At 34.5% G+C, this 18,868-nt stretch overlaps 1 protein-coding gene across 5 annotated transcripts in view; it reads left to right on the top strand.

The window, feature by feature from the left end:
* Positions 1 to 18,868, top strand: part of BAZ2B (bromodomain adjacent to zinc finger domain 2B) — a 271,958-nt gene that overhangs the window by 204,142 nt on the left and 48,948 nt on the right. For 3 of the 5 annotated variants that reach the window (XM_023516804.1, XM_023516803.1, XM_023516801.1), the window contains 7 exons: positions 360 to 452; positions 563 to 624; positions 7,480 to 7,545; positions 9,282 to 9,347; positions 10,945 to 10,989; positions 11,240 to 11,266; positions 12,523 to 12,588. In XM_023516804.1, the coding sequence (XP_023372572.1) occupies positions 360 to 452; positions 563 to 624; positions 7,480 to 7,545; positions 9,282 to 9,347; positions 10,945 to 10,989; positions 11,240 to 11,266; positions 12,523 to 12,588 (425 nt within the window). The remainder of the gene's footprint in view (positions 1 to 359; positions 453 to 562; positions 625 to 7,479; positions 7,546 to 9,281; positions 9,348 to 10,944; positions 10,990 to 11,239; positions 11,267 to 12,522; positions 12,589 to 18,868) is intronic. The other 2 variants (XM_023516805.1, XM_023516802.1) reach the window with 1 other exon arrangement.

Here is an 18,868-nt window from a genome sequence, read left to right as displayed (position 1 = left end):
AAAAAAAAAAAAAAGAGTGACTGTTATGCTTCTTCAAATAATATCTACTTTACTACTAAGTTTACTTGAAAGGTAAAAAAAATGTACTTAAGTGAGCCTCTCTGATGAGGATTAAGAAAACATTGTTTTGGATTTCAGTGTATGTTCTCATCTTTGATGAAATAATTTGATGATTTCCAAGGGAAGTAAACATGACATTTTCTACTATACCTTTCTCCTGCTTGCTGTCTGTCTAACCTTAGGCAATGTTCTTAAATATTATATCCTTTACAATCATTTCATTTTCACACAGTTATTGTTTTAGGTTAGCAATTGTGTAAAGTTGTTAATAAGATTTTTTGAAATTTTGTATTTTTCAGAAATAGCCAGGCAAGCAGCACAAATAAAGCTTTTAAGAAAACTTCAAAAGCAGGAACAGGCTCGAGTTGCTAAAGAAGCTAAAAAACAACAAGGTGGGTGATTTAAATGATGACAAATGTAAAGAGTGAGTATTGGGGGGAGGGGGTTCATGGGAGCCCTTGCCACTCTTTTTTCTGATCTGTGCTTTTGTTTCTCATCACAGCAATAATGGCTGCTGAGGAGAAGCGAAAACAAAAAGAACAGATAAAGATTATGAAACAGCAGGTATGTTTATGCATTGGAACTGACTTTTAAAACATGGACCTTATTTTGAGGATTTATTCGTATGTGTGCATTATCTTCAATTCCTTGAGTAACTATTTTTCACATTAATGTTATATATATTATTTAGAAAGTTGTCCTCTTCCTTTAGTTAAAAGTTTACTTCACTTTTTAACAAGTTTTCTACTTCACTGTTTTCTAAAAAATGATAACTGAACAGTAAATTTGTTTAAGTACTTTTAAGATCCCTGAAGACTTTGAATATAAGTTGACATATTGAATAATTTTCAAACTTTTAAAAATTAATATATCAGTAAATGAAATACATTGCTTGAAAGTTGAAATTTTAATAAGAAAAGCTTACTGATCTTATATTGTGAAATATTAGTAAAAAACTAAATCCAAGTTATATAGAATATGGTTTGCCCTCATTGCTTCTAAATTCTTTCCAAGTTACATAAAAATTGCTACTGCAAAACAATGACAATAGCATTGTTTGAGCATATCTAGAGTTCTGTCTTATATCTACAATGTCCACGTGGTTTTCAAAATTAGGTCAGTTAAGTAATTTTTAAGTTCTTACAGGTATTGAGAAACTGGTATTCAACTACATTAAAGAAAGGAACTTGTGAACTGCTCTTTCATCTTCACTTGCATTGACATTAAAACAGAAAGGAAATGGGGGTAAATTGTTTTGTTTTGTTTTGTTTTTTAAGATAGAGTCTTACTATGTCGCCCTCAGTAGACTGCCATGGTGTCATAGCTCACTACAACCTCAAACTCTTGGGCTTAAGTGATTCTCTTGCCTCAGCCTCCCAAGTAGCTGGGACTATAGATACCCGCCACAACGCCTGGCTGTTTTTTTTGTTACAGTTTTTATTGTTGTTTAGCAGGCTCAGGCTGGGTTTGAACCCACCACCCTTGATGTATGTGGTTGGTGCTGTAACCACTATGCTACAGGCACCAAGCCAGTACTATTGTTTAAAATAATTTTGAACAGCAAGTAGTTATTTCTGAGTATGAAATGAAATAAGTTGTATTACTCTGTAAATAGCTAAATAAAGACCTCAAGTTAGACTTTATGTGATTATTGCTAGGATTTCTCCCAGTGTTGACTAAAGCAATAGAAAAAGTTGATACAGAGTTGGGATTCAGAATTTAGAATTTTTGTCAAGCAACCTAGAGTTAAATATGGGCTCTGTTACTTGATAATTTAACCTCTAAGGAGGATAACTTAACCTCTAAGTTTGCTTCCTCCATTGTAAAAGAAGAATTGCAGTATCTGAAGATTAAATGAGATAATGAATGCAAAGTGGTGACCACCATGCCTTGTGCAAAACAAATTTTCAAATTTTTAAGAATACATATAAAATAACAATATATAGTAGAACCTCTGTAAGTTGACCACTGGAAGGAATATAACAAACTGGTCAACATAAGGAGGTGGTCAACATAAGGAACATCCACTGAGTACATGCAGTGCATATCTGGACTATGAAAATTAGATTAAGGGCAGTGCCCATAGGTCAGTGGGTAGAGGCACTGGCCACAGCTGGCTGGTTGGAACCCACCCCAGGCTAGCTAAAACAACAATAACAGCTGGAACAACAACAACAAAAAAAAAAACAGCTGGGCATTGTGGTGGGTACCTATAGTCTGAAGCTACTTGGGAGGCTGAGGCAAGAGAATCGCTTAAGTCCAAGAGTTTGAGGTTGCTATCAGCTGTGATACCATGGCACTCTACCCAGGGCAACAGCTTGAGACTCTGCCCCCAACCCCACCCAAAAAAGAAAAAAAATCAGATGAACTTAAGGAGATAGTCAATGTAGGGAGGTAGTTAACTAAGGAAGTTCTACTGTAGTACTCTTTTTACCATAGTTAGGTAGGTTGTCTATTTGCTTTGGTTATTTCTCCTAAGCTGAAGGATCTAAGAGGATCATATGGTCTTTGTTTTTGCTTCTGTTGATACAGTGAATAACGTTTATGGACTTGCATATGTTAAACCAGCCTTGCATCCCTGGGATGAAACCTATTTGATCATGATGTATGACTTTTTTGATGATGAGCTGTAATCTATTGGCTAGGATTTTGTTGAGAATTTTTGCATCTATATTCATTGGTGAAATTGGTCTGAAGTTCTCCTTTTTAGTTGGCTCCTTTCCTGGTTTTGGAAATTCAGGGTGATATTTGCTTCATAGAACGTGTTGGGGAAGATTCCTTCCTCCTCAATTTGGTTTGATAGAATTCTGGTGTGAAGCCATCAGGACTAGGGCATTTTTTTTGTTGGAAGACTTCTTATTGTTTCTTTGATCTCAGTGCTTGAAATTGGTCTGCTCAGGAGATCTATTTTTTCCTGGCTAAGTCTAGGGAGAGGGTGTGATTCCAAATATTGATCCATTTCCTTTACATTGTCAAATTTCTGGACATAGAGTTTCTGGTAGTATTCAGACATAATTTCTTATGTCTCTGTGGCATCTGTTGTTATTTCCCCTTTATCCTTTCTCATTGAGGTTACTTTTACTTTTCTATTTCTAGTCTGGCCAAAGGTTTACCTATTTTATTTATTTTTTAAAAAAAACCAACTTCTGGACAGTGCCTATGGCTCAAGGAATAGGGTACCAGCCCCATATACCAGGGGTGGACGGTTCAAGCCCGGCCCCAGCCAAAAAAACAAACAAAATAAAAAAATCCAACTTGTCTCATTAATTTTCTGACTGATTCTTTTGTTTTCAATTTCGTTGATCTTTGATTTAATTTCTTTTCTTCTGCTGGGTTTAGGCTTAGATTGTTCTTTTTTCAGTTCCATAACATGGCTTGTGAGTTTATTGATGTTTTCTGGTTTTCGGATGTAGGCATCCAAAGTGACACATTTTCCTCTCAGAACTGCTTTTGCAGGATCCCACAGGTTTTGGCAGCTTGTGTCTTCATTGTTGTTATGCTCAAGGAAGCATATGTTATCCTCTTTTATTTCTTCCTGCACCCACTGTCATTCAACATAAGGTTGTTTAATTTGCATGCCATTTTGTGGGGTGAACATTTTTGTTGCAGTTGAGTTCCACCTTGAATGCCTTGGGGTCTGAGAAGATAGAAGGTAAAATTTCAGTTCTTTTCATTCTGTTGAGGTTTGTTTTGTCCTATAATATGATCAATTTTGGAGGATAGTCCATGGGTCTATGAGAAGAATGTATATTCTTTAGCTTTGGGATGGAATGTTCTATATGTGTCTATCAAACACAGTTGTTCTAGGGTCTCATTTAAGTCTCTTATATCTTCATTTAATTTCTGTTTAGAGAATCTGTCCAGCTATATAAAGTCCCCTGTTATATGGTATTATGGGATATCATCATATTGCTCAAACTAAGTAAGGTCAGTTTCAAGAATCTCGGAGCATTTAATTTGGGTGCATAAATATTTAGAATTGAAATGTCTTCTTTTTGTATTTTTCCCTTGACCAATGTGAAGTCTTTGTCTTTTTTCACTTCAGTTGCTTTAAATCCATTTGTATCTGAAATAAAATTGCAACCCCTCTTTTCTTCTGAATTCCATTTGCCTGAAAAAGTGTCTGCCAACCCTTAACTCTGAGTTTTACTTTGTCTTTTGAAGCTAGGTGTGTTTCCTGCAGATGGTGAATGGATGGCTTGTGTTTTTTAATCCAATCAGCCAATCTGTGCCTCTTCAATGGGGAATTGAAGCCATTAACATTTATTGAGATAATTGATAAGTGTGGTAGTGTTCTATTCACCTTATTTTGTGAGAGTCCATTGCTTAGTTTAATCTTTTGCATCATTGTGGAAGCTAGGTTCTGTCCTTTAATTTCTGAGTTCTTCCTTTGTTGATCCATTGTGATGGTCAGTGTGTAGAACAGGTTGAAGTATTTCCTATACTGGCCTTGTTGTGGCGAATTTCCTCAATGTTTGTATATCAGTAAATGATTTGATTCCTCTGTCAATTTCAAAGCTTAGCTTAGCAGAATATAGAATTCTGGGCTGGAAATTGTTCTGTTTAAGTAGATTAAAGGTAGATGACCATTGTCTTCTTGCTTGAAAAGTTTCATTAGAGAAGTCTGCAGTTATCCTGATGGATTTGCCCCTGTAGGTCAACTGGCACTTACTCCTGGCAACTTGGAGAATCTTTTCTTTTGTCTTGACTTTGGACAGGTTCATCACAATGTGTCTTGGAGAAACTCTGTTAGAGTTGAGGCAACCTGGGGTCCAATATCCCTCTGAGTGGAGTGTGTCAGAATCTTTGATGATATTTGGGAAATTTTCATTTATAATATTCTCTAGTATGGCTTCCATTCCTCTGGGGCATTCTTCTTCCTCTTCTGGGATACCGATAACTCATATGTTTGAAGGCTACATAAAGTCCCATAATTCTGTCAGTGAACGTTCTGCTTTCTCTCTCTTCTTTTCTGCCTCTTTAACTATCTGAGTTGTCTCAAGAGCTTTGTCCTCTACCTCTGAGATTGTTTCTTCTGCATGGTTTAATCTGTTCTTGATACTTTCTATTGCATCTTTAAGTTCCCTAATTGACTGCTTCAATTCCTCCAACTCTGCTATATCATTTTTATATTTTTCATATCATTCATCTCATATTTGATTCTGTTTTGGGATTTCCTTTTGTTTATTTTCTACTTTCTCAGCATTTTCCTTCATTGTTTTTTGATTATTTTCCACTTTCTCAGAAATTTTCTTTGTTCTTTTCATCATCTGTATTTTAAATTCCCCTTCTATAATTTCTAACATTTCTATATAGGTGGTATCCACTGCAGTAACTACCTCATAGTAGTCCATTGGGGGGTTGCTCTAGACTGGTTTTTAATGTTGCCAGGATTTTTCTGCTGATTCTTCCTCATGAGTGTTTTCTGTTATCTGTTTCCTTGCCCTAGTTTTCCTTTCACTTCCTCTTGCTCTTTAAGTTACCAGTGCCTCTGGCCTAAGGTTTCGATGAGTCCTTTTGGTACAGGAGTCTGCACGCTGCTCTGGCTCGGACCCTCTGGGCTGAAGGGTGCAGCACAGTAGCTGCAGGGGTGGCAGTAGCAGCAGCGGCTACAGGCAAAATACCTTTTAAAGCATAGCTTCAGAAGTACAGGTAACATCTGGAAACTAGAGTAGGTATTGTGAGATATAGCAGCATAAAATATGTTGGCTCCATAAATTCTAGGACAAGTATAATTTGTAACTGGGAAACTTTGGGTGTCTTTTCAAAAACTTGTGTTTATTGTCATCATTACCAGTTTGGGACTTTAGAAGGGATTTATGAACATGAAATTGCTTACAGTATGTTCATAGCAAATGAAATGTTTTTAAAAATCAAAATGTAAACTCTCTTCAAAATTTACATGATCAATAAATTATAAAACATAACCAAAAATAAGTTCATTATGTTTAGATGATGTGTTCTGGTCTATAGCCTGTTAAGAACCAGCTGCATAGCGGGAGCTGAGAGGTAGGTGAGAGATCAAACTTCACCTGTATTTATAGTTATTCCCCATTGCTTGCATCACCACCTCAGCTGTGCCTTCTCTCAAATCAGTGATGGCATAAGATTCTCGTAAGTATGAGAAACCTACTCTGCATATGAGGGATCTAGGTTGTGCTCCTTAACAAAATCGAATGCCTGTCAGTCTGAGATAGTGTTGACGAGGTGATCCTGGCACTGGGGAGTGGCTACAAATACAGATCAGTAACATTAGTAACAGAGAGGTTTGACTTCACAGAGGCTATAGTGGATCAATTACTTGCAGACTCATATCAAACCATCCCCTCCCAACTCTGGCAGTGGGAAAATTCTCTTCCACAAAACTGGTCCCTGGTGCCAAAAAGGTTGAGGACCATTGGTGTACACCAATTATGTCATGTAAATAATTCCTTGGAATATTAAATTATAACTAATCACTTTTTAAATAATAATACAGATTTCTGAAATGGACTAATTGTGGTAGTTAAAAGCAATGTCATAGAAGTCATTATTATGTTATTCAGTGTGTGAAATAAATTTTAGAATGGAAATTATTGTTAGCAACAATCTATTACATTTGTGTCACTACTTCTTAAAGAGCGTTTTTTTATTTTATCATGACAAAGTGAGAAAGAGCAAGCACTTCTTCTTTTATAAAAGAATAGTTAGTATTTGCACAAGATTATTCAATAAATGACAGTAACCCAGAACTAGCCTTATACTTTCTGACTTCCACTTAACTATTCTTTCTACTATTCTGTCTTATATTTAGTTTAAATTATTATTTGTAATTGCAAGTATTTACAAAGATCCTTAGGCTACTTGAGTTTTTGGTTTGGTTTTTTTTTTTTGGAGAGTCTCACTATGTCACCCTCAGTAGAGTGCTATGGTATCACAGCTTACAGCAGCCTCAAACTCTTGGGCTTAAGTGATTGTCTTGCCTAAGCCTCCCAAGTAGCTGGGACTGTAGGCGCCTGCCACAACGCCCAGCTTTTTTGTTGTTGTTGTTGTTGTTGTTGTTGTTGTTGTTGTAATTATCATTGTTGTTTGCAGGCTTGGGTTGGGTTCAAAGCTGCCAGCTCCAGTAAATGTGGCTGGCACCCTAGCTACTGAGCTACAGATGCTGACCCAGGCTATATAAGTTTAATCAGCTTGATTTACCTAGTTTCTATATATTTAGCATTTGCATTTTATAAATTATTATGAGAACTTTTATAAAATCATCTTAATTTAAGACATTTTAAAATATTAAATAAATTTTTAGACCAGCATGAACAGCCTTTGGTAATTTTGTACTTATACAAAATAAAGAATTTAGATATTAATTTGATTCCACTTAAACACTCTTTACCTAAATATTTATTTTATTATCTGAAATTATCATAATTTTTCCTACAGGAAAAAATTAAAAGGATACAGCAAATCAGAATGGAAAAGGAACTTCGAGCTCAACAAATTCTAGAGGTAGATCATTTCTTAAATTTAATTTAGTTAAAATAATGTCATATATCTCAAAGTCTGCAAAAATAAAATCTTTCCCTTATATTCTTTCACTAATACACATTAGTTTGTTCATCGGAAATTTTCTTTAGACTTGATGCATAGAGTAAGTTTAATTTTACCAACCTCGTGTAATCCTAAGAGTAAAAACCCAGGAAATGAGACAAAAGAAAAAGAGAAACATCTGAACAGCCTCTATAGTTGTAATAAAGTTCATGTGCTAAAACTTTTTACTTCAACAAAAGTAAAAGAACTTCTTTTTCTTTACTTGTAGAAAAGTCATTAGGGCTTATTGTCAGATATTTACTTTTAATTTAGAAACAAATATTTAGAAAAGTAAGCATTCCAAAATGAAAGGAAATATTTTTTGGTGTTTTTCTAATTCCATGGTAGATTATGAATGTAAATTTTTAAATATAGAAACAGTTTTTATCAGTTTGTTTTTCTAGTTTCTAGCATAATTCTTTTTTCCTACAAGCTGATTAGAATAGGAATAGGAGACATACAGGCAATAGCAAAAATCCAAAAGACAGCAAGGGAAAAATATAGAAAAACATCAGCTAGCATATATAGGAACTCAAAAGCCTAGCAACAATCTATAATCTTTTAGATGAATAGGAAGCAATTTTAAACGCCTTAATAGCCCAAAGGCATTACTCTCTGGAGCTGTACAGTATAACAACTGATATTCAGAATAATTGCCCCGAGTCATCAAGAAAAAGCCAAATTATGTTTAGTGTACTGTGGCTAAGCAAGCATATGTCTCAAACTTATTTCCATCTAAAATTGTGAAAATAAATTTTCTAATGTTCAAAATTATTATCACCTTGAGCTATTCAGGAACTTATTCTTTAGAGAATAGTTTATTTCCTGAGGACTCCAAAGACCTGAGGTTTTCTGTGTTACAGTTTTTTTCTTTCTAGAAATGCATACATATTTCAAATTAATTTTAAAACTCCTATGTTGAAAATTTAAATTGCATGCAAACTTTATGTCCACCCTGTATTTCTATTTTAAAGTAAATTAACAATAACTGCTAGATATAAAACTACCAGGTAGTTAATGACTTTAAGATTAGGAAACTCATATTTTATAGCATGATCTTGATTGTCATAATTGCTTCATGGAAGATTAAAAGTTTCCATTCTGTTAAAAAAATAAACACTTGAATTTAACCGCAATATACAATGATAGAGAAAATAATATTTAACATGTTTTATTTCATGTATTTAGCCAAAAAATAGATTTATTTATCTCAAATTTCAAATATTAAAAAGAAATATTAAATAAAGGTGTGATTTATTCTTGATAAAATTTTTCCTTATCAATTAAAATCTCTCATTTTCTAAACTTCTTACTTTTAAAATCAGAAAAACAATAAATAGCAAAAATCATTTTTTCTGTGATTAAGTTTTTTTTTTATTAAGTTTTAAGGTAAAATAACACTTAAGACTTTTAACAGAGCTTGAAGAAGAAAAGTTGTCTTATTCTTAGGACTCTTAAGAATTTTTATGTATGTTAATGCTAATCTATAAATTTGAAACAATACAGCATGTACTGGGGAAAATCTGTAATTGTCTACATATATGTTACGTATTGTTTTGTACTTGTGAGACATGTAGCTTCATTTCAAGTCTGAGATTATTTATAAGTTGTAGTGGTGCTGTTGCATGACTTTGAGACCTGTTTTGCATGCACAGGCTAAAAAGAAAAAGAAGGAAGAAGCGGCAAATGCCAAATTATTGGAGGCCGAGAAACGAATAAAGGTTAGTTTAGATGAGAATCAGAGTTTTATTTTTTAAAAATGAAAACAATATGTTATGCCAGCATCAATTGTATGACAAAAATAGCTTTCCTCATTGGCTGTCTAAAAATGTTTAGCAGACACAACCTATGTATAATGTGTGCCTTTGTTTGTATGTATATTGTATGTATATTTTTTATTTCATTATACAGATTTATGTGACGCTTTGAGCTCTTTAAATATGAGATATCAAATCAGAAGTACTAAATTTTGCTTAATACCTGTATATTGTGTTTTTGGACTAGAATCATCCTCAAAACTATTTTGTGTGTCACTGATGTTTCTGTTACAAACTGTCTCAAATCTGATTGTCCCCTTTTAACTTTGTCAATATCCAGCACCTCTTTTATCTATTAAAAATGAAAAGCCTAGAGAAACAAAAACCAAACTTTATCAGCTATTTGCCAATAATAAAATTAGCCATTATTAATTATTTTAATGTCAAATGTTTGGGGGTGTTTTTGTTTAGATTTCCTGGCACGTACTATGAGAGAGTTGTCCCCTTGGCTCCCCATCTGTCCCTTACCTTCCAACCTCTGATAACTAAATACTCAAGGGAGCAGCTAAGCAAACCTGCTGATGCTAGAAACAGCCATCATAACCATATCTTGTAAAGCTAGAGAACTGTTTATCATTTCTATGGTAATTTATTAAGATTTTTTGCTCTGGCTTGGTGCCTGTGGCTCAAGTAGCTAAGGCGCCAGCCACATACACCTAAGGTGGCAGGTTCAAATCCAGCCTGGGCCCCCCAAACAACAATGATGGCTGCAACCAAAATATAGCCAGGCATTGTGGCAGGCGCCTGTGGTCCCAGCTACTTGGGAGGCGGAGGCAGAAGACTCGCTTGAGCCCAGGAGTTGGAGGTTGCTGTGAGCTGTGTTGCCATGGTACTCTACCCAGGGGGACAGCTTGAGGCTCTGTCTCAAAAAAAAAAAAAGATTTTTTGCTCTTTTCATGCCTGCCCTTATTACTTAATTTTATCCAGATTTTGCCTTTATAAAAATATTAAAATTGGTAATATCCTAGAGTGGTTTCCATTAAGTTCCATCCCCTTGAGATGGTTCCCTGAGTCATATAGGTGGGCATGTTCATAGTCTTTCTCACTTTCATTCATATGCAGTATACTGAAATGAAAAATGTTAATTAGAGTACATTTGGGGGTTTATATTTAGAGTGGAAATAGTTCTAATCAGCTGGACTTGAAGATTGCAACATAATGTATTAAATTAATTTTAAAACATGTGTGAGTCATATCAATATGCTCTGGCTATCTAGCTACTCAGTAAAGTGAATATGCTATTGAAGTGTGCTGGTAGGTCATTCACTGAATTTTATGATGAAATGGCTGCTGAGAAAAGATCCTTGCCACGATTTTTAGGTAAGTATTACATATGAAATTGGATCGCCATTTTATAAGTAAAAGATAATTGAGTATTGACAATTTCATATGATTCAGTCTAATGGAAGACTACAGAATCTCTGAAAAGGAACTTCTAATACTTTCAGCATGTTCTAAAACCATCCTAAAAACCATATATTAAAAGTTTCTTATTTTTAAGGAAAAAGAAATGAGAAGACAGCAAGCCGTTCTTCTGAAACATCAGGTCTGTATACATACAGTTATGCAACTGTATAACTATTGAAATGTACATTTTATAATATTGCTTAAACCTATTTGGGGAAAGTCTTCTAAGTATTTACTTTAAAATTTCTGGTAAAATTTCTGCTTAAGTTGTTCCCTCATCTTACAGTTGATTGTCTTGCTTTGGTATTGGTGTCTTTTGGGGGGTTAAAAATTGGTTTTATGACTCTGTGATTTCTGTTTCATAATGTTGTGCCAACTCTCTCTACCAGGAGTTGGAGAGGCATAGACTAGATATGGTATGGGTATGTTTATTTTTGTACATCTAACACCGCATTGTGATTTGGTTGTGATATGGTTGTCATAGCAATGCATAAAGTGTAGCACTGGCTGCTGTCATATTACATACTGCTGCATGGCTTTACAGCACAGTGCATTGCATACATCTGCTTGTCTGTCTATAAAGAAGTATGATGCATCTCCAAGACTTTTCATTGAATTGTACAAGCCTTAAATAAGGCTGCTCTCTAAAAACTTACATTACTGATGTCACAAGGAAAGTTGGATCACTATACAATTAGATACAATTTTGGAGCATATTCTCCCATCATTCTAGATGCAAAACTGCCATCAAATACAGTGGCAATTTTGAGTTTGTTCGATGAGAGAATATGAAATATATTCTGGTTTTATAGATAAATTTTAAAAATAATTTTAGAAATATCCCTTTGAGGGGACCAAATATGCTTTAAAACATTGATCAGATAATATAAATGTGATTTTAAAAAATTTAAAATAAAATGAGATTATCAAATTAAGCTAGTGCTTGCCTTATTTGCATACTTTTCCTTTTAGATTCTTATTAGCCCGTGGTGCAGCTTTTGTGGCTTTAAATAGTGCATCAAGTGGCAGACATCAGTAAATAGGAATATCCTATTTCATTGGTATGACATATGAAATAAGACTAGCTTAACTAAATTGGTATAAAAGCATTTTTAAAAACTTTCTAATTTGTTGGTGACTTATTGGATTTACAAAATTATTTTGTACTTGAAATAAAAATGACCAGTTCTAAAACCATTTAGTGAAAAGAACCATAAATCAATTTCTTCCTGATCTAAAAATTTAAGAACAACACCACCTTTAGTTTAATTGGCCATAGCAAGTATTTGTGGTTTTTCTAATAGCAGATGTAAGGTAACTGACCTGTTCCAGCCAACCATTATGCTTTTTGTTCTGCCAGCTTTTGAAGGAGCATCACAACTGACCATAAGTAAATTTTGTATGCTTCTGTTTACACTGTCTCCATGTTCATTGCTTTACCTTTTTGCTTTTGATTGTTCTTGTATTCGCTTTCTAAACCTGAACTAAAACATGCACAGACTGGCCATTCTTGTCTTATATTTAGTATTTACTGTGACTTGTCTATAAATGCTAAACATGCTATACTGAGTTTTTTTGGGTTTTTTTAATTGTTGTTTGTTTGTTTTTCCATTTGAAAATCAAACTATTAACTCTGGTTGAGTTATTTCCCTAATTTTATCTGGCCTAATAGGAACGAGAGCGAAGGCGACAACATATGATGCTTATGAAAGCTATAGAAGCTCGTAAAAAAGCAGAAGTAAGTGTATATTTCTGGAAAAAAATATTGCTTCATAAATTAATATCTTTTCCTAAACCATTGACTCTTGTAAATATAAATTTTTCAGAGGATTTGTCATGATTTACTGGCTTTCATAAGCAAACCAAAAGTTAGAGATAATAACTGAGTGTTGGAACATAGAAGAATGTAGAAAGGGTTGCAATATGTGTGTTAATTTTCCTGGCTGAGATTTAATTATCTTTTTTTAGGGTAGCGAATGACATTCGTTTAGGGTAAAATAGCTATTTATTACTGTAACCAGAGTTTTACAAAACTAATACTACAGTATGGCTGGACAGGTCCTGTGTGTCAAGCACTAATCATTCCAACCATGGACTTCTACTCTCAGAATTATTCTTTAGGATTAAATGTGTAAAATTAGGCCCAACTACTTTCCTTAAAATTGACATTTAACAGATAATTCAGAGTAATAACATTATTGCCATAAATCAAAATTAGCTTACATAGAAATTGATAAAAATAAGTTAAAGGACTAAAATATTTGTTACAGAGGAGTACATTCTGCATTTAAACAGGTGAATAAAGGTATGGTCATAGCCAGGGCTTTGGGGATTGAGAGATTCAGATTTCCCTGCTGCTGTGCCACTAACTTGCTTTACTTCTTTTATTTCTTTAAAATTGTGATGATACCTACCTGTTAGGAATATAGGGTAATTAAATGAGATCAGAATTTAATACACGAGAATTAGTGAAAATTACACTTATCTAGAAGTTGAGAGGCCTATATTTTGGTATTTTTGTTCTCAGCTTTGGCTTAAATTAGCAATCTACCTACGTAGAAACTATGCATGTATTATTTTGAAGCCCCTGCAAGGTAGCCCAATACCTGAATTTGAATTCTGATTTTAACACTTTACAGCTGGATGACCTTGGGCAAGTTAACCTCTCTGTGATTCATTTCATCTATAAAGTAGAAATAATACCTACTCTTATTTCATAGGATTATAGTAATAATTAAATGGGTGTGTGTTTGTGTTTCCATAAAGTTCCTAAAACAGTACCTGGTACCATATAGTATTTACATTTACTTACTGTGTACATGTTTGTTATGTAGAATGTGCCTAGCAAGATGCATGGACAGGGTTAGGAACTACTAACAAACTATTTCTAAGCATAAATTATAGTATATAACATACATTATAGCAGTCTCTTTCTGTGACTCTTCTAAACTTCATAGAAATTTTGGCCTAACATTTTTTCTGCTCTTTTCCCTAACCAGTTAATTATCTAAGCCCTGTTGACACCCCAAATAATAATAGAATCTCCATATTTGTGCATGGAATTATAACCATAATCTCTGAAAAATGACAGCCAGGGAAAGAGAGAGATAACGTACCTTAGGGATTGCCATGGCTTCTCTCTCTATTCCCTTCTGGAGCAGTACAGTGGTGGGAAGAATCAGGAAGGGGATTAATTAGAATCCTGAAAGATGAACCGAATTTTCTCCAGTCTGGAAAGATGGAAACTGAGGGAGCAATTAGTAACTCAAGAAAAATACCTTGAAAATCCCTCAAGAGACATAATTCTCCCCTACCAACTGTGTTTTTTACAAGAAGGAGTAAAAAGAAACAGAGCTTGTCATTCTGGTTTTCTTGGCAGGGAGCAAAGATAAAAAAGAGAGCATTATCTCCAGGCATACTAGAATTTACTAGAAGAAAAAATCCAAGAAAATAATAAGATCATCTGAGAGTGATGCTCAGGTGAAAAAATACCCAAAGGCCCAAAGACATGAATCCTCTCATTGATCCTTCCTATTTGCCAACCATGGCCTAAGGAGAGAGTAGGAAAAGCTATTGCAGAGAGGTGGGGAAGATCTGGGTTGAGTGGTAGTAGGTTGAGCCACAGGATAAATTAATCTAATTAAAATGAAATGGTCTGAGAATCTATCAAAGCCCAAGAGTACTTTCAGAGGAAAAGGATATCCCCTTGACTAAATAGTACAGTGCTTCTAATAAAACTTAGAAGGAGCTATCAAAAACCACGTATGGGTCTTCCTTTCCTCGTTATTTTCACCCTGAGAAAAAAAGAAACATGAATAGAATATACAGTACTCACCCTTAAATCTGAAATACTTACTATAAAATAGGTACCAGATAAAGTGAGAAGGAATTAAAGGAAGATTTAACTCTCCTATAAGTTCTTAAGAGAGCTGCCTCACGTTAACATAAGTAATTTCAAACAAATTTCAAAAAAATATTTATGCTAATATTTGGTTTTAAAATGGTAACCAAAATAAAGTAAATATGTGCATATGTATCTAAAGTAGTAGTTTAAATCATAGTAACTTAAAGAGCCTGGTTGCCCTGTTTTCACTATTGCTTCCCCCAGCATTCCTTATGCATTTTCCACAGAGCAGCTGGAGTGATCTTTTCAAAAAGTAAGCCAGGTGGGGCAGTGCCTGTGGCTCAAAGGAGTAGGGCACCGTCCTCATATGCTAGAGGGGGGTTCAAACCCAGCCCGGGCCAAAAACTGCAAAAAAAAAGGTAAACCAGGTTGTATCTCAACATTATTTGATGGCTTCTCATTACAATTGTAATAAAGTCTAGACTCCTCACCCTGACATTACAGTCCCACATGTTCTGACCTTTGCCTTCCCCTCCGGCTTTTCTTCATATAACTTGTCCTTTAGGCACTATATTTCTTTCATATAGTCTTATTCCTAAACACTGTACTATTACTGTTCTGCCATATATTCAGGCAGTTCCTAATTGTTGTTCAGTCACCATTCGGATATTATCTTGTCAAAGAGGCCTTCTCAGACTTCCTAATTTTACCTTTTCTTACACCCTACCTCTGGGACTCCACGTCTTCATCTTATTTATTGTTTACTTGTTTATGGTCTATTTCCTCCCAGAATGTTAGCTCTATGAGGATAGGACTCTTCTCTGGTTTACTATTGTGTTACCAGTACCTTGATTACAACACAGTATATATTATAGTAGTGTAAAAAATTGTAGTCAGATGAATGAGTGAATGCTTTAATATGAAAGTGATTGTTGTGGCACTAAAAAAGTAAACTAAAGACAAAAGAAAATTATTAAAGAATGAGTATAATATGTTTCTATTTATATAATTCACTTTGGGTAATAGTAAATTTTTTTATTTTAGTTCACTCTAGGGAGTTTCCTTTTGTTAAAGTCAAACACTCCAGGAACTATTATTTAAAGTAATAATATAATAACATATGCCACAAAGTATCCTTAATCAGAATGAGAGATTCTCATAGGTAAAAGTGAATTCTTAAACTGTTATCCTTTGGCTCAGTGCCTGTAGCTCAAGTGGCTAATGTGCCAGCCACCTACACCTGAGCTGGCGGGTTCAAATCCAGCCCGGGCCACCAAATAATAATGACGGCTGCAACCCAAAAATAGCCCGGTGTTGTGCCTGGTGCCTGTAGTCCCAGCTACAAGGAGGCAGAGGCAGGAAAATTGCTTGAGCCCAGGAGTTGGAGGTTGCTGTGAGCTGTGATGTCACAGCACTCTACCCAGCGTGACAGCTTGAGGCTGTGTCTCAAAAAAAAAAAAAAAAGTTGTCCTTTGACAACCATATATCTGACAGGTTAATTTAATCAGTCATTCTGATTTTGAATCATCTTCCCCTAATGAATGGCATCTGTATAGATCTGTGATCAACTAAGTATTTTCTTAAATTCTTAAACTGTGGTTTTCCTAACATTAAATTGGATACATGGGAAACACAAAAAAGGATATTCAAGTAATCATATAATACAGGTGAAACTTAATGACGATTAAGCAATAACAAGGCGTATTTTAGCCAGGTCCAATGGCTCGCACCTGTATTCCAGCACTTTGGAAGGCCAACACCAGAGAATTGCTTGAGGCCATGAGTTTGAGAACAGCCTGCAACATACTGAGAGTCCATCTCCATAAAAAATAAAAAAAATTTTCCTGGCATGGTGGTACATGCCAATAGTCCTAGCTATTTGGAAGGCTGAGGTGAAAGGATCACTTTGAGCCCAGGGGTTCAAGGTTACAGTGAGTATTATGATACCGTTTTACTCTAGTTTGGGCAGTAGAGCAATACCCTGTCTCTTTAAAAAAAGGATGGGGGGGACATATTCTGTACAAGCCAAACTTTCACCTGGCCTTTTCTGTAAACTTGTACCTCAGTATTAACAAAACATTCTTATATGTACTTGATTCTTATATATACATTTCCTCGTTATTACTTAACATGCCCAAGATATAACTAGTGGAATTTAATTATGGGCAGATTGTGGCTTCATATTCTGCCACCTGTTACCACGTAGTAGCCCAAATTGGTAAATTTTTTTTCTGTTGTTAACTAAAGAATAAACTGTATTATAGAATGAAGGCCAGATGACATATAGGCAAGGACAGCTTAAAATTCTGAATTGGGTTATGTGTAACTCTTTGTTCTAAACTTTAATAACCTTTAGATCTTTTAATTTTTAGATTGTGAAGAAAGGAAAATAGGATAATAAAAATGCAGATGTTATGAGTAGTATTTAAAGATTGAGGGTATCAAAGCAAATTATTTTTACCTTTTTAGTTAAAAATCGCCAGTAACATCTGAAACTCCCTATGAAACTCCCCACACCCATCAAAGTAAGGGAGTAGCACAAATACTACTTGTGTAGTTCTTTTGTGTATACTACATTAATCTTTTTGATTTAGTGTTACCTCAATATATTTTTCACTAAAAAATTCTGAATTTCCGGGCAGCACCTGTGGCTCAGTGAGTAGGGCACTGGCCCCATGTACCAAAGGTGGTAGGTTCAAACCCGGCTCCGGCCAAACTGCAACAAAAAAAAAAGCCAGGCATTATGTCAGGTGCCTGTAGTCCCAGCTACTCAGGAGGCTGAGGCAAGAGAATCACGTAAGCCCAAGAGCTGGAGGTTGCTGTGAGCTGTGACGCCATGGCACTCTACCAAGGGCAACAAAGTGAGACTGTCTCTAAAAAAATAAAATTAAATTAAAATAAATTCTGAATTTCCATTGGTTCTCTAGTTTAGAAATCTAATCTTTATAATTTTTCCTTATATTAATATATAATTTATTTTAAAAGTTAGATTTATGTTGTTATGTTAATTTTAAGAGCCATTATCTTAGTTAGAATAGTGTTTAGCCACCTGAATAAAAAAGGCTTACTGTTTCCTAGTATAATTCAAGTAATATGAAATACATCTGCTTTCATTATTACTAATCACTAGAAACAAAATTGGTTTAAACAACATGAGAAAGTAACATTTAACTCAAAATCTCCTGTTTTAGTTATAATAACTTTAACCTATATCAGTAGCAAATTTATACTTGCTTTACTCATATTAACTGAATAATCAACCATAGTAATTGCAAGTTTTTTATATCTCCCCAAGGATCAGTAATCTACAAAAGTTTGTTAAACATACATCAATGACAGAATGACTGGGTCAGCACGTTAGGAGACAAAACCATAAAATATAACAGAGTTAGTCTAGGTTTCAGAAGTCATCTAATAAATAATTTGAAAGCAGAAAAAATGCATAGCCCTCCATTGATTCAAGTCATGAGGACATTTTATGATCCTATGTTTGTATCAGTCATTATTTAGTGAAAAATAAAAATAAAAAGTAGAATTGCACAGGTAGACAGTTTTTAAGCAAACTTATTTTTCAGTTGTAGACATAGTTTATGTACTGACATAATACTTACACAAGCATACTTCTGTTTCAATTTTAAAATTAAGTTGCCTTAAAAACAAATATTAATTATTTTATATTAACTATTCAATAGAATATTAAATATATAACCTATTTTTAGAAAGCATTATTAATTTAATTTATTATATTAAAATATCTAATTATCTGGAGAATTATTAACAATTTTGAATTTAATTTAAAAGACATTTGTATAACTGTAGCTATACTATATAATATTTAAAGATAATTTGAAGTAAGGACAGAATTTTGTATGTAAAACTTTGGTGAGTTTTAAGAACATACGATAACTGAAAAGTTTTAGTCTTTTTAAATATAATTATTTTTACCTATACTATATAAGAATTACATTTGGGGCTCGGCGCCTGTGGCTCAAGCGGCTAAGGTGCCAGCCACATACACCTAAGGTGGCGGGGGCCCGCCAAACAACAATGATGGCTGCAACCAAAAAATGGCCAGGCGTTGTGGAGGGTGCCTGTAGTCCCAGCTACTTGGGAGGCTGAGGCAGGAGACTCGCTTGAGCCCAGGAGTTGGAAGTTGCTGTGAGCGTGATGCCAT

This window comes from Otolemur garnettii, unplaced genomic scaffold (assembly GCF_000181295.1).
Source record: "Otolemur garnettii isolate 467f Iridium unplaced genomic scaffold, OtoGar3 scaffold00098, whole genome shotgun sequence".
Taxonomy (NCBI): Eukaryota; Metazoa; Chordata; class Mammalia; order Primates; family Galagidae; genus Otolemur; species Otolemur garnettii.
The sequence above is the reverse complement of the archived record's forward strand: the minus strand, read 5'-3'. Positions and strand labels throughout refer to the sequence as shown.